The following is a 25,458-nucleotide window of genomic DNA, read 5'->3' on the forward strand; positions in this document are numbered from 1 at the left end:
TTGGAGGGAGAATGGGAGCCAAATGTTCACATAAGTGCTTGGTCTAAGAGATGGGGAGAGTAGCCGAGGGCAGCGGGCCGAGCCAGGGTGGGTGCAGTAGTCCTCTGGGTCAGCAATGGGAGGAGTGTGCTGGGTCACTCACAGGCATGGCTCAGCTGCTTGAGCTGGGGCAGAGCTCGGAGGTCTTCCCCCACGTGGCAGTGGTGAGGAGGCACTGAGGTTCAAGCCAGGGTGGAGAGCAGTGTTCTTCTTCCACCAGGGAGACGGGGACTGAGGTGTGCAGGCTTGTCCAGCAGCCCGAGCCCGGGGAGAGCTCAGCGGCTTCCTTCTAGTTTCTGATTTCTGTCCCATGCTCTGCTCCTTCATGCCCATGTGACTTTGGACCAGTTGCTTGGTCTGTTTAACTTCCAAAGAGAGATACGAGCTCAGAGCTGGCATGAGAACTGAGCCAGGTAACAGGTCTGCAGTGATTAACACAGTGCCTAGAACCTTGTCCTCTCTCCCTCTCCCTGCCCGCAATCAGCAGGGACAGATGGACAGACAGACAGAGACAGACACTCTGGGGAAAAGGAGCAAATGAGACATTTGTATCACACATGTGACACCTACATCACTTCATCAGTTTTATGGAGTTAAAATGAACATCTTACAATCTACCATTCTTCGAGAAAGGTATTTATTGTAGTAAAATAAAACTGACTTTGAATCCCTTCATGCATTGCCAGAAAACCCTGGTCCACAGAAGGCAATTTTTGAACATGCACTGAGTGAACACAGGCAACTGAAGCCTGCAGACACCCAGAGGAACTCAAGGAACACATGGCTCTCTGTGCGGTACCTGTCTGCTGCTGAGTAACTATGTCCTCAGGAAACAATGAGAAGCTATAGCAGGAAGCTGCTTGTGACAGTGAAACTTTGTTGTCAACTTGACTGGTTTGAGATCCACCAGGGAGGAGCCCAGCACACTTCTGGGTGTGTCTGGGTGGTTGATGGGAGTGTCACTTAAGGTACTTCTGGTTACTCGCCCTTTCCACTCAGACACCATTACACTGCTGTTTCCCAGCTACCGTGAACTGAGCATTGTGTTCTGCTGGGCCCTTCTGCCATGTTGCTCCTGCCTTGGAGCCAGCCAACCACGGACTGAGACCACTGAACCCATGAGCCAAATAAACCACTTCCTCCATTAAGGTTTGAGTGTTGAGTGTTTGGTACCAGCTACAGGAAAGCGGACTGATACACTGATAGAAATTCAAATTTTGGAACTCCTTCTTTGACATTTTTTGTTTACTGAGCTTACAGAAAAAGCCATTAGTGTCCTATTTTCTGACCAAAGAGACAAGTTTACAACTTTTTTTATTTAAATTACTTTATTTGTTAATATTAAGAAGAAAAGGTAAAACAAATTTTCACAACAAAATAATGAAAAAGTAACAATTATTGATAAATTACACATCATCTTTAGTCACTCAAGAACAAAATATGGGCATAAAAATTTCTTCAATCAATATTAGCACAACCTTTCCTATTCAGTGAACTAAGTGACACTAATGGTATAACTAACTTGCATTTTTTCTTTTCCCTTCTATCCTTTCTCTTTTCCCTATCTTAGTTTCTTCTTTTTATTGAACAGTTTCCTCCCATTTCACAGTGACTATTGTATATTTTGAACCTTATGGTTTCACATATGTCACTGTGGTGTGATGTTTTTCAATCTTTCTGGGAAGATACACAGAAGGGGAATACCTGGGTTGAATGGGACCTCTAATCCTAATTTTTCCATACTGATTTCCACAGTGTTTGTACTAGTCTACTCTCTAACCAACAGTTGTAAAGGGTTTCTTTTACCCTACAGATCCAGCAGCATTTTTTATTGGTTGATATATTTTTTAAAAAGTTAAATAATTTTTTAATGAATAAGGAAGAGGATGAGATAAAAGGGGGCATAACAACATAACAATACAGGTTAAAGCATGACACTTTCAGCAACCTACTGCTTCACCACCAAATAACCCGACTTAATAGTAGTTACCCTAGTGTCTTTTTCTTTGAAATATTTGAATATAATTTCATATGCTATAGCATCAAACATAGCAAGACTGTGTAACACCATTCAAGTGGATGAAAGCATTGTAGAGTATTTAGAACCAGCTAACAGAAAAAATGATCAATGGTTTCAATACTATCTCTTTGCCTATAACAATTTTTGTTTATACTACCACATATGATAAAATCCAGCAAGTTACAACATGATAAAATCAATGGAGACAGAAGAACCATAGTTTGGTGTGGCTTTAAAACAAGATGTTATTAAATCATCACTAGCTGTTATTATGTCTTATTTTCTTCAAAGTAGCTGTTCATTGCATCACTAGCCATAATATCAAACAGCCCAGAATAAAGCCATTCCAATTAATGAGTGAAAATTTTATAAGGCTTCAAGGCCACATAATGGGGAATCATGGTTATCACATACTTTTATATATTTGAATCATTTCCTACACTAGGGAAACTATTCGGAGTACACAGATGTGAGTTTGATTTAGTTCACTTATGAGTATGGTTTCAAGCTGCGCCCATTTATTGATAAATACCTCAATGTGATCCTTCTTTATAGCTGAGTAGTACTCCATTGTATAGAACTACCACAGCTTTTTTATCCATTCCTCTGTTGATGGACATTTGGGTTGTTTCCATGAACTGGCAATTACAAATTGTGCTGCTATAAACATAGGTACGCATATATCACTTTGGTATGATGCTTTCAGTTCTTCTGGGAAGATGCCTAGTAGTGGAATAGCTGGAACAAATGGGATTTCCAATCCCAGCTTTTTGAGAAATCTCCAGACTGACCTCCACAAAGATTGTACCAGTCTACACTCCCACCAACAGTGTAGGAGAGTTCCTTTTTCCCCAAAGCCTCTCCACCACTTGTTGTTGTTAGTTTTCTTGATCCTGGCCATCCTTTCAGGAGTGAGATGGAATCTCAGTGTGGTTTTAATTTGCATTTCCCTAATAACCAATGATGATGAACTTTTTTCATGTATTTATTTGCCATTTGTATTTCTTCCTCTGAGAAGTGTGTATTCATCTCAGATGCCCATTTTTGGATTGGGTCTTTGAATTTTGGGGGTCTGAGTTTTTTTAATTCTTTATATATTTTAGACAAAAGTCCTTTGTCTGAGGGGGAGTTCACTAAGATCTTTTCCCAATTTGTGGGTTTTCTTTTCACTATGCTGGAGATTTTTTTTGACTTACAGAAACTTTTTAATAAGAGGTAGTCCCAGTTATTGATTCTGGGAAGTATTTCCCGTGCAGTTTGAGTCCTGTTCATGAATTCTCTACCTACCCCTATGTCTTCAAGGTTTCTACCTAATTTGTCTTCCAATAGATTTAGTGTTTCTGTTTTAATATTCAGATCTTTAATCCATTTAGATTTTAAGTTAGTACATGGTGATAGGCTTGAGTCGAGTTTTAGTTTTCGGCAAATGTAGAGCCAGTTTTTTCAACACCATTTATTAAAGAGACTGTCGTTCTTCCAGTGAACCTGCTTGGCTCCTTTATTGAAAATAAGGTGGTTGAGTGTGTTTGCAGTTGTGGTTGTATCTTCTAATCTATTCCATTGATCCTCTGCTCTGTTTTGATTCCAGTACCATGTTGATTTTACTACTGTTGCTTTGTAGTATAACTTCAAGTCAGGGATTGTGATCCCTCCTGCCTTGCCTTTGTTGCTTAAAATTGCCTTTGATATTCTAGGTCTCTTCTGGTTCCAGATGAACCTTAGGAGTGATTTCTCTAGATCTATAAGGTATGTTGATGGTATTTTTATTGGGATTGCATTGAATCTGTATGGAAGTTTTGGGAGAATGGCCATTTTCACAATGTTTATTCTTCCTATCCATGAACATGGGATGTCTTTCCATTTTCTGAGATCATCTTCAATTTCTTCCTTCAGTGTATTATAATTTTCCCTGTATAGGTCTTTCACTTCTTTCATAAGAGTAATTCCTAAATATTTCATTTTTATGGTTGCTAGTGTGAAGAGTGTGGTTTCTCTTATTTCTCTCTCTGTGATACAAAATCAATACTCAGAAATCAATAGCATTCTTATACACTAACGACAAGTTTACAACTTTTATGGGTCTTCTCTTGCTGGTCAAGTATCACAAATCTCACCAGCTTGAACGTTGATCTCTAGGTTAATTCTGACATTTGCAAACTAAATGACAGTGGAACCAGGAACCTGAAACTTAAACTTGGATGCAGAGAGTTTTCTAATTACTGCTGCAAGTGAGAGTCAAAGAAAATACACTTGTGTAGATGTAAGGGAATTAAGGCCCAGCCTGTTTGGGAAACTTCTAAAAGCATAAACCTCCCCATCATAAATTTCTGGACTACGTTAAATTAGTGAGGCCCTCGTTAGCTGTTTTGCACAAGAAAGGGAATGCAGTGGAATGAACGAGTAGAGACAGGAGCCCGCTTCAGTTTTACGATTCTCTGACTTCATTAGAAGCATAAATTCCATCATTAAGACCCAGAATATTCCTAGGATTAATGCAGATTTCAGGGCCCAATCATCTAAAATAGAGTTTTCAGAACTCTAAAATAGGGGTTTTTCGGACTCCTCAGAACTAGCAACCAATGGGTCTGCGTCAACTATTCGGTACCCATTAGGCTCCCAGCCCCTGCAAGGAAGCTGACTCCAGTCCCAGCGGTCCACCCGTCCCGGGGAGGCAGCCTGCACTCACTAAGCTTTGAGGATCCCAAGACTCAGCCCTGGCAGACTGGGGCAACTTGCTCTGCACCAGGTGAGTCCCTTGGAGCCATTTCTCCAACAACACATACTCGTGTCTTATCTCTGTGTTATGTTTTGGTAATCACCACAAGATTGCACACTTTTATTACTCTAGCTATCATGGTGACATGTGATCAGCGGTGTTTGATGTTGGTGTTCTAATCATTTTGGGAACACCACAAACTGCACCCACAGTAAACTTAATCAACACTATGTGTCTCCTGCTACTCCACCAATGGACCACTGCCCATCTCTCTCCACCTCCTCGGACCTCCTGTCCCTGACACACGGCAACTTGGAAATGAGGTCACTTAACAGCCGAGCAATGGCCACTAACTATTAAGGTCAAAGGGAGACTTGCAGGCTGCTTGCTTCAGTCTACAGCTTTAGTGAGAGGACCCCTGAAAGCCAAGATGGACTGGGAGTTAGGGTCCTTGTGCCTAACAGGAGGCCCAACTGTAAATGCAAGAAAAGGCCTTGAAGAACACCAAAGGCGCCGCTCTGGTGAACACACAGGTGATGCAGCTTCATGACCGAGGGACACAGCCTGAGAGGTCTGGGCAGACTGAGCCAGCCACGGTGGGGTCCCTTAGCCCAAGTCGCACCCACGCCAGCCCCTCACTCTCCGATTCTGCGAAGGCTGAAAGAGGTCAGGAAGGTGCAGAAGACAAGTTTGAAACTGACACAGGTTGTTGTTTTAAGAGATCTAAGGACCATAAACCTGCTGGGCGAAGCAGCTAGTGCTGCTGGAGACCCTGCGGGGAGCTGCCCAGATCCACCAAGGCAATGGTGTGGGGTCTCCGGTAAAGAGCAGATTTTTCAATACAGACAGAACGGTCTAATCGGAAGAACAGGCTATGTATATCTTTCATGGATCGTGAGGAAAAGTCAATGGCTGATTTCAAAGTTTGAAAGCATGAGCTGACTCTTACGAGGGGCTTGTGCAGCTGGTAAATTTAAGTCAAAGTTGATGCTCATTTTCCATTGTGAAAATCCCAGGACCCTTAAGAATCCTACTAAAGCTACCCAGCCCCTGCTGGGTAGATGGAGTAACACAGCCTGCTGGTCCACACAGACTGCTGAATAGTTTAAGCCACTCTTGAGTGCAGAAAGAAAAGATTCCTTTCAAAATTCAAGGTTGACAATGCACTTGGTCACCCAAGTTATGTCTTATGGACATATGCAAGATTCATGTTGTATTCACGCCAGCTAACCCATATCCATTCTGCAGCCCAAGAATCAAAGAGCAATTTGACTTCTGAGATGTAAGAAACTTAAAGATTTTTTTTTTTTGTCTTTTTCTTTTTCATCGGTACCAGGGATCGAACTCACGACTGCCTGCTTGCAAGGCAGGCGCTTATGCTGCTGAGCTAAATCCCCAGCCCCAAGAAACTTAAAGATTTAAGAACTCTTTCTGTAAGGTGATGCCAGCTATAGATACGCATAGACCTGGGCAAAGTAAAGAAATAGCTTCATGGAGAGGATTTACCAATTAGGGGCCACTAAGGACACCAGGACTCATGAAAGGTCAAAATATCAACATCCCCTGGAGTTTGGAAGTCAGTCCAAACCCTCACGGAGACTTCGGTGCTGGGCGTAACTGAAGATACGGTGGAAGCAGCCAGAGGACTAGAATTGAAGTGGGGTCTAAAGATCTGTGGTCTCCTGATGAAACTAACAGATCGTTCCCAGGGAGTGCAGGTAAGTGGATTCTTGAGAAGGGCCCTGCGGCTGATGAAGATACCAGAGACACCTGGTAAAATGATAGCAAAAGCTTCACAGTATTACAGAGACTCAGTTGATAGCAACAGGGTTTGCTATGACTGACTCCAACTCTGGAGATCCTTAAGTGGGGAAATGCTGTCAAATAGCATCACGCTTCTCTAGAGACGTCTCACATGAAGCATCCACAGATGTGGTGCACAGCCTTGTGGTCTTATTTTGAGAAACTTCCCAGCCACCCCAAACTTTAGCAGCCATTGCTCTGATCAGCCAACAACCACTGTCAAGGGCATAGCAGCATGAAGATCATAGCTCCCGGGGCACTCAGGGTCACTGGCATTCATAAATAACAAAGCATTTCTTACTATGATTATGTATAGGCTTTTTTAGACCATGCTACTGCACGCCTTCATAGACTGTAGCATACACGTAACTCACAGTATGGGGAAACTAAGAACGTGTAAATCGTTCTTATTGAAATGTTTGCTTTTGTGCTGTGATCTGGAATGGAAACCAAAGTCTCTCTGAGGTAAGCTGCAGTCATCAAGTTAGGAGATGGGAGAATCTAAAAAAAGGAAAAGGGTTGGATAAGGAGGGCCCAGAAAGGCGAAGGCCGGCCTGTGTTAAACAGGAAGCTCACCAAGCCTCTTCCTGAAGGTAATAACATCACGACAGCAAAGTATTGCTGTGCAGATGTTTCGAGACAGAATATTCCAGGAGGAGGGTCCGGCCAGTGGAAAGGCCTAGAAAAGAGTGCGTTTGGTATGTGTGATTAGAAAAAGCGGGGGAGGAGGAGGAGGAAGAGGGAGAGGTAGTGGGGGAGCAGGGAGAGGGGAACCAGAGTGTGGCCGGCAGCCAGTAAGTGAAATGGAATGTCCTAAGGACAGAGAAGTCAACGGGGAAGTGAAGAGATCACGAATTTTCTGTTCAGTGAAACTAGACTGTTTACTCCCCTGGATCCAAGAGCACCCACTTGCACAAGATTATCGTGACAGGTTCAACTGACAAGGCAAGGATTAAGAAGAAGAGCCGTGAGCATCTTATTGGGTGAACTGGTGAGACACATCCCCCATGCTCACCCCTTGATTCCCATGCCTGTGAGATCAAGCACACACTTCAGGGGAGTGAGGAACCCTAGAGATGCACCCTAGACTCAAAGCTCACTGTCTTCCCGCAGGCACGGCACGTGAGTTCTCGATAGGAGGCAGCCACCATTCACAAGTCAGTGCTCCCAGCAGGGCTGGAAACCTCATGAGTGTCGGCAAGGGACCACATCCCTCGCAATGCGGGTTCCTTGACAGGACAATTCTCCAGCATTTCGTAACCCAATGAATTAGACTCTTGATTGATTTTTATCTGCATCAAATTTACAGCCATGAAAAATAAGAGACTCTTTGAGGGCAATCACAGACCTCTGACTACACTGTAACAAGAGTTTAATAATTTGAATTGGCTATTTCTTTCAATTCTCCAGTGCCTTTGCACCAAGTCAGCCCATCTCCAAGACCTTGTGTTTTAATTCCCTGGTACCCTGATCTATTCCAGGAGCTGCTGGCCCTGGAAACTGCAATGAGAGACAGGCAATTTAGTAAGTTAGAGAACAGAAGTACTGGCAGAAACCAAGGGTGGAGAAATATCAAGGTGGTGTGGACGAATCATCGCCCCTTCCACACTGCAGGAGCCGACCCCTCAGGTCCCTCTTCGGGGCTGCCCAGCCCCTCGGGGCATAGCGTTGCACCAGGAGTACCACACGAATATCTACCATGGGCATCTGCAGCACTCAGCATGGTGAGGGGCGTCTACAGAGTGAACCTCCCCATGATCTCTACCAGCCCTGCCTTACTGACTTGTTTATACCCAAGTGACCATAGAGCCCAGTTTGATGAGAGGCAAACTGGTTTATGCTTGCTGTCCTGGATTCATTATTAATTGCCTTAACTCTCAAAAGTTCTACAGTTGGGATCACATATTGCATGATTATTCCATTTCCACACCTTGGCAACTGCTGGTTGACATTTACAAAATAAGTCAACCAGATAATTAAATGCTTCCTTTTGCAGGGCTATCTTTTATTACTCACTCACATAGAGCATAAATATGCTTCTGTTCTCATCTAATGACAGCTTCCACATCGCACCCCCAAACTTCTCTCTAACCAACCCTTCAATCTTGCTTTTTCTAAGTCCTTGTTTGCATAATCTGACTTGACCTCACCGTGGCCAATACATATCACACTATCGATCATGTCTCTTTCCAAGCAATGGTTAAAAACAAGCAAACTCATTGAAAAGATGCTGATGAGAAGGATTCCCATTCTATGGTCTTTTAAGACCACCCATAAAGTGGGGTATGTAATTTCCACTTCCGGAAGGTGCAAAGGTATGTTGCATCAATATTTATAAACTGAGCGCTAACTTCTTTAAATCATATCAAGGTATCAATGTCATGGACACAGGCCATCAAAGAGGTCAAGGTTGGGACAAGATAACTAAACAAAACTCTTGGACCTCCTTGGCTAACACATCAAAGCCAGCACCTCTGTTAACGCATCTGTGACCACATCTAACTCAGGCCTTTCCTCCGTGTCCAAGCACCACTACCAGACATTGTCGCTTCCAATTCTGCAGAACTCAGCCAAGGTTCCCAGCAATGGAACATAAGCAGTGTGAGGTTCAGGGTACCCAGGGGATAGAATAAATCCTGGGGCCCCCATTTCCAGTTCTCACCATCCAAATAAATAAAATACCCTTCGCATAACAGATCTAGAAAAGCTGCGAATTAAATTGCATTGTAATTTGGCAGCCCAATGGATTAGACTCTTGATTGATTTTTATCTGCATAAAATTTGCAGCTATGAAAAATAAGAGACTCTTTGCAGGCAATCATGCTCTCTGACTACATTGTAAGAAGGGAGTTTAACATTTTGAATTATGCTATTTCTTTCAATTCTCCAGTGCCTTTGCACCAAGTCAGTCCATCTCACAGTCTTTGTATTTCAAATCTCCTGCTTTACAGACCTATTGCAGAGCTGCTGGCCCACTGAAGACTTGGCGCATAAAACAGGCTATTCATTTCAAAGACCAAAAGCAAAAGTTAAAGTCAGTTGCTTTTGCACTGCATGCTGGGTACCACCAATGCCCACGCCAGAGACATGAGGCAGAAACTACCGTAGGGAGGCCATTTTGAAGACGCAGCCCTTCTGAAAGTGAGCAACTGTACCTAAAGCAGCTGCTCACGGTAAGCACCTTTACCTGTCCACACTGCACCAACCTGTGCACTTCCCCTGCCGAAACTCATCAAAGGGCAGGACGAAACAGCCCTCTTTGGGCCCGGCCTCAGGTGAATCCTCTGAAAAGCCAGACGGCCAGGAAAGATGCGCAGTGCTAGTCTACCAGAGTCTTCTCCAGCCAGCAGCACCTGTGGCTGGTTACGGGGGTCCTGGCTGAGCAGTAGGCAGCCCCCACTGTGGGCTTTGAGCTCAGAGTGTGACACAGGCTGCTGCGAGGCTGGTGATTCTGCCCAGAACCAGGAGGACTCCTGCCTGATCTCAGGCCGGTGACTGTGAATGGGTGCCTGGTGAGAAACATGAGGAGGAATCCCCATACTCCATCCAGGCACTCTCCTGATTCACTCAGAAGAGCGCACCAGCTGCAGATTGGGGACCAGTCTGGGCTTGGCTCACTCTCTAGTACCGAAACAGTGACAGCAGGCGCTCCTGGAAACCAGCAGCAGGTGCCTGAGAGTCACCCTGAGGTAATAGGGAAGTCACTACAGGTTCAGAGAAAGTCAGCAGTCTGTGTAGAAGTCCTGGAAAGACAGATGCAAACAAAGCCCGATCAGGAGGACCGAATAAATCCTTCAAGGCCCAGGAACTTCCAGGAAAACTTGACCTCACCTACAGCCTGTAGTAAGATGCCAGCAACAAAGCGCATGGTAATCAGTAGGACACAGCTCTCAGGTAGAGAATTTAACAGGAGCGTTTTAAGAAAACTCAGTGACATTGAAGAAAACAGAAAAATTATTCAACACCTAACAGAGGACATTAGCAAACAGATGGCAGTAACTTTAAACAACTCAAAGGGAAATCCCTGACTTGAAAATTCACTAAGCAAAATTTAAAGCACAATAGAAAGCATTAAGGGCAAGAGAGATCAAACAGAGAAATAATTCAGAATCCTGAAGTCAGGGTGTTTCAAAGTACATACTCAGAAAAGAAAAATAATGAAGAGTATTAAAGAGAGCCTAGGAGAACCTAGGGACAATTTTAAAAGATCAAACATCTAGGTTACAGGGTTTCAAGAGGACCAAAGGGTTAGAAAGCTTATTCAAAGAAATAATAACAAAAACCTTCCTAAACCTTGAGGATACAAATATTCAGGTGCAGGAGGTTCAAAGGTCAGAGCCAGGTTGAACTTAACGAAGTTTACCCTAAGACATCTGTGTCAGTCATCTTTACATTCTTGTGATGAATTGCCTTACAGAAGAAAAGATTTTGGCTCAAAGTTTCAAGGGCATTGTACATGGTTAGCTGCCTCCATTGCTATCTGCCTGTGGTAAGGCACAAAATCATAGTGGCAGAGATAGACTGAGACAGAGAGACAGAGACAGACACAGAGACATCCCCATCAGAAGCATGTGCCCAATGTCCTGCTTCTTCCAAGAAGGGTCTACCGTCCCAAATTTCCACAACCTCCCAAAAGCCACCAGTGGAGGCCAAGCCTTGAGCACCTGAGCCTTTGGGGACATCCCAGATCCAAAGTGTAATAACATATTATAATGAAGCTTTCAAAAATGAGAGACAAAGAAAGGATTCGCAAGGCAGCAAGAGAAACAAAATGGCCACCAGAGTGGTCCAGTGCTCCCAGCAGCTGACTTCTCTACAGAAACCTTCTAGGCAGAAGAGAGCAGCATGAGAGTCTCACCATACTAATGAAAAAACTGCCACCCTAAATGCTGTCCCCAGGAAAGCTATCCTTCAGAAATGAAGGAGAAAGCCATTCCCAGACAAACACAAGCTGAGGGACCAAGCCAGGCCTACAAGAAATGCTGAAGAGAAATCTTCAAACCAAGAGAGAGATGTCGAGTAAGTAGAAAAAATGAGCAGATGTAAGATATAGGTCACTGTAAGAATAAGTACACAGACTCAGAGACCTCTGCTCACTGCTGTTGGGAATGCGAATTAATACAGCCACTATGGAAAACAGTATGAAGTTTCCTCAAACAATTAAAGAAGAACCAGCATGTAATCCAGCAACCCCACTGCTGGGGGTACACCCACAAAAATGAAGCGGATGGAGGAGAAGTCTATGGGCACTGAGGTCCTATTCACAACAGCCAGGAAATGGAAATATCTGCGTGGTCACCAGCTGATGAACGGACAGTGAAAATGGTGCAGGTGAACCATAGGCCATTACCCAGCATCCTCAGAGGTGAAATGTGGAGAGGTTGATCAACCCAAGCTGAGTGACAGATAAGAGCCAGAAGTCTTGGGGTGCTACTGAACAGTGAGGTGATCACAGATAATAATGTACTGCCTGTTTCAGAGGGCTGGAAGAAAGGGTTTTAGAAGTTTTTATCCTAAAATTACAAGCGTTGCAGTAGACAGATGCAGTTAGCCTGATTTCAGCACTACACAGTGGATCCAGTACTGGCACATCACATGGTATCCCAGTGACACAATTTTATGTCTTTATAAATTTAATGCACTTTTCAAAAAGAAAAGAAAAGGTAGATAGATTGCCTCACACAGTGCCTGAAACACAACACCAACAAAATGGTCCAGCAGCTAGACAGGAACACACAGGACACCAGGAACACACAGGCCTGTGTGGCCTCAGTTAGGAGGTTTGTTTCTCCTGGCCCCGACCGGAAAAACAGCCAGCCCACTCTGCAGAATCATTGTCTCTCTTTCCCTCTTTCCCCCTCTTCCTGTCCTAACCTCCTCCCCTCTTCCTCCTTTTTTCCATCTGGTCCTTATCCCAATCCTAGATGACCCCACCAGAAGGAGAACGAGCAGAGACAGCTGTTCCCACATGACACTAACACAGGAGCCTTGGGGTCACCTCCTTCATGGGGAGGGAGAAGCTCACAGCAGAGAGGGAGCTTGAGGTCATGAAAAAGCTGAGTCTTCCAAACTACCCTGCTAACCCACAGGGCCAAGAAGGAAGCTTCTTCCAGTAGGAAAGGAGCTTTGGCCGAACATACAGGACAAAGCTCAAACATTATGTCATGTTTATACCCCAAGGTGCTGAGACACCTCAGTCAAACCTAATACACTAATCACAGCAATCAGGTTTTATCTTTAACCTCTGAGGCTTTTTGCTTGGCAAAGTACACCATTTAAAGAACGTTTGTCAGGCAAGTCCCAGAATGAAAGTGGTAAGCCTTGTAGGAAGCAATTAGTCTTCCAGCCTCTGCTACACAGATCATCTCATTAGATTTCCGGGAAAATACAGGAGTGTTGGAGAGTGCGGTCAAATGGTGCCCGAATGGGAACACACTGAAAAAGAAAATGCGGTTATTTGAAGGATAACTGAGACTCACAACCAAAGTAAGTGTCACCAAAGACACACAAAAAAACCATGATTATTTGGAAACAAGGGAAAGAATTATTCTTTGCTTACTGGCTGACTTTTAATTCAGCAGTTCTATAGGATCAAAAATGTGCCCTCTTATTTACTGGTTCAAGGACAGCTGACCCTTCCTAGGCACTGAAATACTTTCAAAACTCCTCACAGTGCGGCATTTTAAGAGGCTGTCCTGGACAACCTATTAAAAATAGAATTTTTAACTTTAAAAATTATACTAACTAGAAGAATTCAAGAGTCTACCTTTTATTTTGAGATGAACGGAAATTCTCCTTAACCCTTTCTCAATGAGAATGTGTGCGTGTTATAAGAGTGTTACATTGTGGGAAGGTACACTCTATGGATAGCAGATGGAATTTAAAATAAAGTGATTAGAGATGATTAGAGATTAGAAATGCTACAAAGTGACTCACAAAAAGTCTCAAGATATGGAATAAATTCCAGAGCTTAATTTTATAAAAGTTTGTTTCATACAGATTTGTTTGAGCTTTAGTATATAAAATGTGGTGCTTACTAAGCAAATATAAATATATAAAATGTGGTGCTCATTAAGCAAAATAACTCTATGTCAGTTTTCTGAATATTTTCCAAACAAATCAATAAAGTATCAGCCTTTGGGAATACACTTACAACTTTCAAACTTTAAATAATAAATATGCCTATTTTTAAGTCTGAAGATTTTTAGGACAGCACTCATCCTATTTTATAATCCTGTGCTTGATCAAAATACCCCTGCAGAAGTTTACATTTATATAAGATATAATAACTATTTTTCCTGTGTTTTTATTGCACAAACCATGCTTCAGAGGTGGTAAATAAACGCCTTCTGAATTAGGCAAAGGTATCCTGTTCTCTGTTACTGGTTTTTATTAAATTCCTCCTGAGCTTAAATGATCATCCTCGCTCCACAGAACTGCATCTGCTTTCATTTCCTCAGTGTATTCTGTTTGCATTTGTTGGACTCTCTGCAGTTCATCTGCACCCCACTTCTCTTTGCAATCCATTTTTTAGGGACCCTCACAGAGAAAGCTGCTGGTATTCCCACCAGAGCAGGGATGGATTAAGAGCCCCAGACAGAACCACAGGGCTTTAAATAACAATCCGAGCCGCACCTCCAGGACTGGTCAGGACAACATATCCACTTTGGCTTTTCCAGACTCAGCTGCTGGAACTGTAAAATAATAGCTGGGGGTGAACATCGAGGGAGAAAGAGAGCAGCTTACAGGAAACATCGCTGGCTTATGTGGAGTTTTGAAAACAGGCCAGGTCACTTGGACTGGATGACCACACGCACAGACAGAGCTTCTCACCCACCTGCTGGACGTTCTTCATTAGGTCCCGCCACGTCTTATCCACTGTCGTGAAGCGCCGGCCTTCCTCGGGCATCTGCGACATGATGTCGGGGGAGCTGAAGATGGGCTCCAGGTACAGCCACGTGGCCTGGACCTTGAGCCACTCGTCCAGGATCTCCTGCAGCAGCAGCAGCCTGCCCTCCCACTCCCTGTGAGGACACAGGGGCCGAGGTCAGCAGCAGGGCCACTTTCAGAGGACAAAACCCATCAGAGTGCACGGTGGCCACTGCAGTCTCCACCCGCTGTGTCCTCGAGGAGGAATCATGTGATGTGCCCAACAAGTCTGTTTCTAAACTAGTAACACCAGCACGCACATAGGTACATACACACACACACACACACACACATACACACACGGGGTGAAGACACACCTCTACACGGCCGCGCTGCACAGGCATCAGAAGAGCACACCTTTCCAAAAAGTTACAGATTCTCCTGGGACATGCTGGGGACAGTAAAAGGCTCTCAGGGACAGGAAATGTGGTTACATTAGAGACTCTTTCATTCCCTTTAACATTCTTTTTCTTTCCCTTTAATGTGGGTGCATAAGAAAGTTTATTTCTAGGATGAACTATTTCAACCTGTAGAAAGTAACTTATGGGTGCAACATACGCCTGAATCTACTGGCATGGCATTCATGAGAAGGGAGCATATTTAACATTACAGTGGGTTAGGAGTTCATTTCTAAACATGGAGAACAAATAACAGCTTCATTTCCCTAAGAGTAAATATTATAATTACACCATAAGCTAATATATTAACAGGCGCAGCTCTTGGGTCCCTGTCTGTGTTTTCTCCATCCTGACAGCATCTACTCGGCAGTAAAGAGACGAAGGTACAGAGAGGGGAGCACCAGGCTTGGGGCACCCTGTTGATGCACGAGAGCCAAGATTTGAAGCCGCACAACTGTAATCACTGGGCTTTCAGAGATGGGCCAGCCACAGAGACAGGAACCAGACCTAGCAGAAACCGGCCTTCGAGGCCGCATAGCTTTATGGGCATAGTAACACATTACTTAACTACATGTGGTGACCTGATATTTTGTATTTGTAAAAGCAAAACATGTAAATGGCTTTTTAAGTTCCCAAGCACTTTCAGATGGCTTTTTAAAACAATTTTTTTCAGACATGAGCACCTGCTTTCTTCCAGTGTTCTTCTCCATTACTCTAAGCCCTGTCTGGTGCAGGAAATTTCCCACTATGCACAGGCCGTAAGAAATATACAGAAGCACCTAGGAAAGCCCCCTGCAGGGGAGTGCATCTCCTGCTGACTTGCATACTGCTGCAGGGTGGCAGGAGGCAGGACCCCAAGCGCGGAGAACCAGCCGGTCCCAGCAGCGCGCGTTCTGGGAGTCCTCTTGGTAGAAACAGAGGCAGAGACAGCCGCGCAGTCAGCTTCCCCATCCCACGCAGATTCCCACAGAAGCCAGTACAGTAGCCTTTTTTTTTTTTTTTAAAGGTAAAATACAAACTGCTTACCACAAAGCTGAAAACGCTGACAGGGTAAAAACGTAACATAAAGGTCGGTGTCTGCTGCTTCAAAGTGCAGGTGAAGGTGACGATTTTGCTCCCTGGCACCTATTAGGTACCGTTCGTGCATTTAAGCAGAAATTAGCACAGATGTTTAGGGAACATCTCTGAATGCAAATTTGGAAAATATCATTTTTACCTCTAGTTTTAGAATTTAGGGGGATGACACAATGACATCGGATCTCAGGTAACAAGCAGGAATACCCGGTAGTAAAGGATGTGTAATCTTTCAAAAGTAGTGAAAGTGACCACTGCTGGCTGTGAGCCGCCTCCCGCGGTAAGCGCGAGGTGCACAACCAGCCCTCAGAGGAAACCTCACGGTCAGGAACTCAGGCTGCGAGCTCGAGCCCCGCTTTACCTTATCTGCTTCTCGTAGGGCTTGATGAAGGGCGATCCCCGCATCGTCTGCGTTTTGACAATGTGGTCATCCAGCAGCATCTGGATTTCATCCACTGCCGACAGAATGTAAGTCCCACTCTCCCTGTAGGGGAGGATGACGAACTCCATGGCGTCCCACTCCGCTATCATCTTCTCCATGGCCTTCTCCAGAGAGTATTCCTTGCTGGCAGACTCGCTGATGGCCTCGAACCTGTCGAGGTAGGGCTCCAGGTTGAGGTCTATGAAGGAGAAGACGGTGGAGTCCTCGGCCGGCTGCAGCGGGTAGCCCACGATGGCGGACATGGCCTCCCAGTGCCGGGGGCGCAGGCCGGGGTTGCAGACCACCTGCATCAGCGGGATGTACTGCTTGAAGTCTTCCACTTTGGATCTGACCTTCTTGGCCATGGCCAAGGCATTTGGAGAATCTTGTAAGGCCTTCTCCAACTTGTAGAGTCCTCTCCAATAATTCCCCACGTCCCCCTCTACTTGGTCTGGATTCACCTTGTTGTAGGGCCCTTCTGTCCACGCTTTGTACTTGTTGCTGAATTCCACGCTGGTTTCATAGAGACGGAGATACGGGTTCAAGCCATCTTGGATTTTTTTACGTTGAGGATATATGGACGGCAGCCAGCCAAAGGCCTCCTCTTCGGCATTAAACTGCAGGATCTGAAAAGATAAAAGATGGTGTAAAATGTATTGTTTCGAATGTGGAACTGCAAATTAAATTTTAAGGATATCTATCTCCATGTGAATCAGAAAACCCTCAGACAGTCCAAAAATTAAACTTCAATAAATCTGGAGAGATTGAGCAGGCATGTTTCTGGTTTTTCTTCTTTTTAAACTGACAAATAAATGCAGTCCATATTTATGGTGCGCAATATAGTGTTTTCAAATATGCATGTGTTGTTGAAAACTAATTAACATATGTACTTCCTTTCATACTTTTTCTGCAGTTGGAATGTTTAAAATCCTTCTCTTAGCAATGCTCAAGAACACAAAAAAATGTTTTTAACAATAATCACTGTGTTGTACAATAAGTATCTTAAACTTACAGTGGTACCTCATTGTAATCCAAACATTGTAATCCCTTTTCCCATTCTCTTTGGGGTCCAGGAAGTTTATTCCTGTGATCCCATTGAAACATTACTGGAATCTCTATGAGTTAACTCCAATTTACCACCTCCAGTGTAATCCATGGCGAGAATAAAAACACTAAGATACATTCATAGCTACTGGCAGCCAAGGGGTCCTGAGTTCAGTCCAGGTGAGGACTCTAGGAACAAAGGCCTCACCCGGTGCCTCATCCAGAATTTATTAACTTGTGAAGAAGGGAGTGGCCCAAGGATGAGTGACAGGGAGAATGGCAGGTGGAGTTGGGGGAGTCTCTGAGCTAGGCTTAGCTGGGAGGCTAGTAAGCCCCTCTGCAATATGCAGGGATAAGGGAATGCAGAAGGGCCAATCTGCATAACTCCACCGGGGTAGCATTTAAATGATTAGGAAGCTGTTACTTCAGTTTCTGATATGTAGTTTTGAGCCCTGGAAAGCCATGGCTCCTCATCTTGAGGCTCAAACCCAGTTGACATTCCTGGAGCTATTCGGCTCTGCCATTCTGCTGTGCTCAACCATTTACAGGGAGACACCACGTGAGGAACAGGAAACTGTCAGCTGGTTTCAAAGATTACACACTGCTACCTCAGCCAGCCCTACACACACTGCTTAGAGCTAACTGAAGGGAGAAGGAAACAGCTCAGCCAGCTCTGACATACCAGTACACAGAGACAGGGCTCTGTTTAGCTAATGCTTAAACAGTTGTTCTGTATTTGAGGAGAGCGTCCAAGTCATCTTCTACAGTACCTCGGTTTACAAGCTTAGTTCTTCCCTCGATTCTAGTTGCAAACTGATTGGATGAGAACTGAATCAAATTCAGTGGTTAGGCTTAATGTTGACCTTACAGGGAAATTGGATTTGGTTCCCATCTAGTTCAGTTTGCAAACAGAATTGCAAGGAGAGTTAAGTTTGTGAGCCCAGGCACCACTGTACTGTTTCTGTTTGATGGAAATTGCACATCATTGGACAGTGCCCTCCCAATCTCTGCTACCACTGACCTCCAGTGACCGCCATGCTACTTTCTGCCCCTAGGCTTTGACTTTTTGACCCCTGGATGAATGATGCAGGTTAAAGGTACCTTTCTGGACCAGAGTTATTTCACCCAGCACATCTGTCAGGTCCAACAATGACAGAACTTAATTCTTTTTTAAAAGTTGAATATACTCCTATTTCTTCCCCTTTTTAAAATTTTTTTCTTTTCTTAAATTACAGTTGCCAGTGAACAATATTTGGTCACATTAATGTGTGCTGGCATATTTGTGATTATTATAAACTCTCTGATTACCTGGCCAGATAGTCCTACTTTCAATGTAAGAAAAATGCAGGGCATCTTATGATAGTCTGCTTTCACATTTTTCCTTTTCATAAAAACTAGAGTTAAAACTCTCCAACACAATATGTGGCCAAAGGTCATGTTTTGTCTCTTTTGGCTTCTCCTAACAAGAAAGCTGATTTTGAAACAGCAGGGTTGGGAACACAGCGGCTGAGAAGAAAACACAGCAAGTCCAACTTAAAAATGCCGCTGAAATACCCATGTAGGCTTCTATGAACAACCAGCCATGATGACTCCCCCGTTACTGTTCAAAACTATGGTCCCAACTCTGAAGGAAGAACCACAGTGCAGATGATTTAAAAATGCAAAATAAAAATGGAGACACAGACCAAAACACAACTGTATCTTTAAGACAAAGAGGAAGGTCCCGAGATGCGCTAACACCAATGGAAACAACCATGTCATTCCGGTATGAAGCAGGAAAGGTCTACTTGGGTCATTTCTCTTATGCGATAATTAAATATAATCCAATTGCTTTTGCTTCAATCTATTTCTCTTTTCTTTACTTTCTTGTGTGTGTGTGTGTGTGTGTGTGTCTTTTTTTTGAGACAGGGTCTCGCTGTGCAGCTCAGGCTGGCCTTGAGCTCAAATTGTAGCCCAGGACTCACAACAATCCTCCTGCCTCTGCCTCCAGATCACTGGGATTGCAGGTATATGTCATCACACCCTGCTGTACTGCAATCTGCTTCTGCAAGGCCCACTCTGAAGTCACCTTTTTCTGTGAACCGGCTTTCCCCCTAAGCCTGTCTAACGCAGACCTTGTCCGCAGCTGCGTCCAGCTTGGTGTTCAGTGCCTGCGCCTTCTTCAGGTAGCGCTGCATGTCCTGCAGGTCCCCGAAGCTGTAGAACTCCTCGGCCTGCTTGGCGTAGCTCTCCAGCTCCTCCACAAACCGCTCACACCGCAACTAAGAGAAACAGCGTGCCTGGTTACCACTGTGAGAAGTTAAAATCCCCAGGCATCAGGAGAAAATTTAAATACTTGTAAAGATTATCAGGATGATTATTGCATTGTGTCACCAACAGAAATAAAGAGCTCATCTGGAAGAGGTTTGAGATCGAAAGCACACGCAGAACTTGGAAGTTTAAATCATTGCACTGAGGTTCCTTAAATTCTGAGACTGAGAAGCATACTCGGGGTTATCTACACAGGAAGTTCTAACGGACACATTGGCTAAGAATGTACTAAACAGCAGTATTCTTCAGTATGCTAAAGGATATATGCCAACAAACGATGCAGTATTTTTAAAAATCTCAGAATAATATTTAGGGACTAAAAGAATACTCTGGTTTGCTTCCTTTGAAGGCTGCAGAAATATCTCTTGCAGTTTCAAAGATAACTGGGAAAAACTGAATTTCTCCAATTCTTAGACACCAGTTCCAAGAACAACCCTTAAACATGATATTCCAAGGCTGGTTGTTTTGTTGTCCCATGAGCTCTCATTCTGGAAAGTATAAGGTAAATAAATCTAGATTTTAAAGCCTAACAGTTTTTGTTCCAGCATAAAATATGTGTTTACTGAGAAATTCTTATTATGATCATTGGTATCACAAATTAAATAGCTCTAAAAATAGCTATGAATGAAATATAAGAAATCAAACAAGGTTACTCAAAAATACATTTTTAAAAAATTTACAGATTATCTAGGTCTGTACTCTTTTCTGTAATTACCTGGCAAGTGTATTGTTCTGGTCATTTGGGGAGGGAAAACAAGAGGAAGAGTTTACTGACATTATGTGTAGTTTTTTTGAAATATTATGATTTACAATAAAGTACAGACAATTCTGGGACACCCAGCCATGTCATCTTCTAACATTCTATCATATAATAACTTAAACATCTAACATTTACTACCAGTGATCTTTTCTCACATATTTAAATTTTTTGACATACCTTAAACGTACATCAGAGATATAGTCCATAGTTTAAAATAAAAGATTTTTTTAAATTTTATTTTGAAAGTAATAAAAATGTAATAACCCAAGACAGAACAAAGCCAATCGAGACAATGCAGTGAAATTGGTACAGGATTTCACAGCAGGATACTGGGATGGTAGTAATAGGTACTATGGTATATCTCACAATAGTTGTCCAGTCAATTAGGTATAGCAAAATCAAACCAAAAATAGAACATTGTAAAACCAACTGAGAATACTGAATACAGCAAAAGAAATATAGCAAAACAGTGAAAACAACCTATGCCTTCAAACAGAAGATAGAAGGAAATCCCCCATATTTGCTACACTGCATATGGTCATCCTCCCAAGAGATGCTGAGACATCTATCCCCAGTAGCTATGAGGCGGGGGGTGGGGGTGGGGGGGCTTGATTTTCAGCCCGCGTGGCAGCAGGCTCACAGGAACCAATGGTTCTCCTCCTGGCCCTCGCAGGGGTTGCTTACCAAGAGGGCAGAAGAATAAGCTGCCTGAGTCCCACCATGGCCAGATCTTAGGAGTTTTCAAAACAAAAGATTTTTTGAGTGTATGAATTATTCTCCAGAACACACATTCCATGAATTAATTGTACTTTCTAATTGGGCAGAGACAGCGCGGGGCTTGTGATCAAAACCTGTCTCGGCTGGCCAACCTGGATCCAGTCTCTTTTTTTTTTTTTTTTGTCTTTTTCCTTTTTATTGGTACCAGGGATCAAACTCACGACTGCCTGCTTGCAAGGCAGGCAGCTTATGCCGCTGAGCTAAATCCCCAGCCCCTGGATCCAGTCTCTCAATCTGTGGGGATCTTTGTTTCTTCACCTGTAAAACGAAACTGGGACTACGCAGCCACTTATTCAGGGGGCTGGGATGGGGTGCTCACGGGGTCCTGTGTGCTCTGGTTTCCATGTGGCCCCCAAACACCCCACGTCGGAGACAAATCCCCAGCGGCATCCAGTTGAAAGCTGGGTCCCTCACAAGGTGACAGCCAAGTCCTCACACATGGACTGACGCCATTATCACGGGAGGGGGCTGATAAAAGGGTAGGCTCCCCGCCATCTCCTCCACCCTCCCCTGCCCTCGCTGTGTCACGCCCTCTTTCTCATGAGGGTGTTTCTGAATGCTTGTCCTTCTGCCTCCTGCTGTGGACTAATCCGGCAATCAGGATGGGACCCCTCAGACATGGACTTCCAGCTGCCAGAAGTGTGAGAAATAAACTTCTGGTCTTTGTGAATTGCCAGGTCTCAGGGATTCTGCTACAGGAGCGTAAAGCGGACTAAGACACTGTGTCAGTCACGGTGCTTGTGAGTAGATGTGAATGGAAAAAAAACAAAAATGAAACAACCTTGCTCTCAAGGACCTACAGGGAGACAGACTGAGAACAGCAGCGCTGTGACCCGACCTTGGGCCCACGGGAGATGCTCTCTGGTACCATGAAAGCAAAGGAGATGCCATTCTGAACCCCAGGGGTACGCCAGGGAGACAAGCTTGCTGGGGAGAGACAGGAGTGGAGACAGAGGGGGAAGCAGGGACTTGACCCTCGCTTGCGGCTATGGACCAGGGCACAGATAAGGAGTTCAGGTAGGAAGGAGGCAAGGCTGGACGGACAGACAAAGGCAATCCCAAATGTATGTGATAGGGAAAGCTCAAAAAGAAAGGTCTGGCTTTGGGTACAGTGTTTTGGAGAGTTCGCGTGATTATGTGACATAAAGGAGCAGGTCACCAAGAAAACAATGATGTCCCACCAACAAGAAAAACCTGAACTCAGCACCATGAACTCTACAGGTATATACAGTTTTAGTAAGAGTTATGTGGGCAATGTTTTCCAAAGTTTTCTCCCTAGTACCTTGAAAAATCAAGATAAGATCCCACAGAGATCAATAAACTACCCACTCACTTCTTAATCATCCAACAAGCATCATAAAAGACCCCAGTTTATGAGCACTATTTTCTTCTTTTATAGTAGGAGAAAGCATTATCTATGGCCTGTGAAATTAAGATGGCTGTGCTACGTAAAAAGCTAAAATTGAAACATTTTCAGAGAGCAAAAATCATTTAAAAATCGGTACCCATGATGCCTACCTTAAGACCGTCTTGATACTGTTCCGTCTTCTCTTTAATGATTTTCCTGTGTTCTTCAAAGATTTCGCCCATCCTTCCGTACCACTGGAAAACGCTATTGTTTAGCCTGATGTCCGCAGGAGAAAAGTTGGTGCACTCAATGAGGAAGGCCAGGCAGTTTTTGGAGTCCACTAATTTCTGTCCCAGTTCAACCATATCAGTTGCCTCTACTTTCTGAATGTAAGCCTGGGGGAAAGCCAAAGTGACAGATGACGCTTTAGAGAGCAGCCAGGGTCAAAACCAGCCCGAGGAAGTACACTGCATGAATATGCCTGATCTCACTAGAAAGAAAGGCTTTTGGTTCCCGATCAGGGTCTGCAGAGTACTTTACTTCTCTTCTCCCAGACACCTGACTACGAAGGCAGAGAAAAAAAAATTAAAAATACTTAAGAACACATAGAAAGCAACAGAAAACCAGAGGGGATGCTGCGGTTTGTGGAAGGTAAGAACCAGATGCTCGCTGATGATTTCATTTATTCCTCCAGAGTTACATTCTGGGGGGGGGGGGGCACCAAGTGCCCAAGACTGTGCCAGATGCAGAGTGACCAAAAAACCCAGCAAAAATCCCCTGAGGTTTGCCTCGAGGCGCTGCAGAGAGAGAGAGAAAACTGCAAAGGTTTAGCAGGGAGGATGCTGGACAGGCCCAGGCTTGCGGCAGGGGATGGAGATGTGAGGTGGGGGAGAGGGTAGAGAGGGGTGCAGCGGAAGGTTGGGCAGGGTGAATAAAGCAGAGTAAGCAGAGAAAGCTGCAAAGTGGGGTTCACGGTGGGCCTGGGGCAATGAATGGCTGGCAGGGCGTCAGCAGGGTGGGGGAAGGGAGAAAGACCCGGCTTTGAAGCTGGGGCCAGCTGCATGCCCGGCAGAGCACAAAACCTCGGAGGGAGGAAGAGCCTGCGGCTCTGGCAACACAGACGGACGCTCTGCCTGTACAAAGAAAAGGAAGAAAGGAAAACCCAACTGGACAGATTGGTAAGGAGTTCAGAAAGTGAGGAGCGTCTAGAATGCATGGAAACAAGGTAAATATACACAGCCGACGGTTAGTTGTATGCATCCTCTCAGAATTCTTTTTTCAAATATTAAATTTATAAAATTTTAATGATGCAGGTTCCCAAAGAAAACTGCTACCCAGCAAAAAATGAGAAAAAGGGCAACTACTTGTAGCTACCTAGTTCGCCTTGTCTACCTTGTGACCCAGCTTCTGTCCACGAAGTAACAACTCTCAACTTTTTAAAATAAAAAAATGTCAAAGCTCTTTTTAAAAAGTTTTTAATCTCCCTCTATCTCACTGTGCCTTGTACTTCAGATCTTACTTCTTTGCAGACACAAAGAAAAACAAGTTTGGAAAGAGAAGATTTCACAGCTAAGTACAAAGAACAGTAAGAAAGTAATTATGGAAAAGAAGAAACTTCTAACATTTGCACAATTCTGCATTGTTTTAAGTTGATGCTTTTACAATTAAAAAGTAAAACTGTCTATAACTATTTCATCAATATGACAATATTCCACTGAGGCTGTGTTTTCATGGTGCAAATCCAAATAAATAGGATTGAACCACAGTGGTTTTCACAAACAACAGATGTCTCCCTGGAAATACACGTGCATTTTAACTCAGTCAGCTTTCTTTGTAGTCAGATGGGTTTTTATTTTCCCATATTCTGACATATCACTGATTTCTATATTAATTGAATTTACCAGCTCTGCAGGAATAAACTTTTTTATGATATGGAAATATTTTAAAAACTGCACAATGAATGCTGTTTATTAATTCTATTAAAGATTATTGTGTATAAGGGAAATTCACAGTAAATAAGTCCCAATTCCTAATTGCTTTCAGTGATGGCTCTGAGGGCAAACAAATGATGCTCTTTATAGCCAGGAGCCACTTTTCCAAAGTAATTTTCCTTTAATGAAGATAAACTCACGGTTTAAGAACCAGCTACACTTGCAATCATCCATTGCCAAAGAATCTCATTTTGGCCTATGATAACTAATATAAAATACAAGATATTACAGGAAGAACAGTAGTGGGCCTCTGTGTTCTACACACACACGCACATGCAGGCACACACACAGACATGCTGAAAATCCCAATCTAAAGCCAAATAACTTCTACATTAAAACTGGCTCTAATGTTTTTAAGAAACTTGTTTAAGTGAATAAAGAGTGGGTATATATAATCACTAGAACTGCTACCTATTCAAAGTTTTGAATAGTTTTGAGAGTTCCACTTAAATATTTTAAAATCTAAAAATAAGAGAATTTTATTTTGGATTTTTGGAACACTAGAAAAAAAGAATCCAATAAAGGCTTAATGTTACCAGAATGAAAAGAGAAGAAAATGAAACGGTGGTTAACAGTTGTTTTGCATCATTTTATTTGCCGTTAGGCAGACTTCACAGAAGCAACATGAAAAGCCATCCCAGTGAGACGGTGTCAGCATGGAATAGGTTCTATGCCAAAAGGGTCATGCATTTCTCTGCAAACTATTACATAAAACACTAATTTATAACAAAATACAGCCCTCATAGAAAGCAAAGTTAAACATCTGATAAGAATTAAATATTCGCTGATGGAAAAGTCAGGAGGGACCGCGTGGTCCCCACCGAGACC

General features: G+C 43.6%; 1 protein-coding gene across 1 annotated transcript in view; it reads right to left on the reverse strand.

The window, feature by feature from the left end:
• The window catches only part of Dnah7 (dynein axonemal heavy chain 7), a 239,656-nt gene that overhangs the window by 148,781 nt on the left and 65,417 nt on the right, over positions 1 to 25,458 (reverse strand). The window contains exons 16-19 of the mRNA XM_023562205.2: positions 22,810 to 23,034; positions 19,559 to 19,705; positions 16,341 to 17,026; positions 14,416 to 14,602 (exon numbers count right to left, since the gene is read on the reverse strand). Of these exons, the coding sequence (XP_023417973.1) occupies positions 14,416 to 14,602; positions 16,341 to 17,026; positions 19,559 to 19,705; positions 22,810 to 23,034 (1,245 nt within the window). The remainder of the gene's footprint in view (positions 1 to 14,415; positions 14,603 to 16,340; positions 17,027 to 19,558; positions 19,706 to 22,809; positions 23,035 to 25,458) is intronic.

This window comes from Cavia porcellus, unplaced genomic scaffold, assembly GCF_034190915.1.
Source record: "Cavia porcellus strain 051 isolate PalLab524CR breed Dunkin Hartley unplaced genomic scaffold, mCavPor4.1 scaffold_12, whole genome shotgun sequence".
In the NCBI taxonomy this organism is placed as follows: Eukaryota; Metazoa; Chordata; class Mammalia; order Rodentia; family Caviidae; genus Cavia; species Cavia porcellus.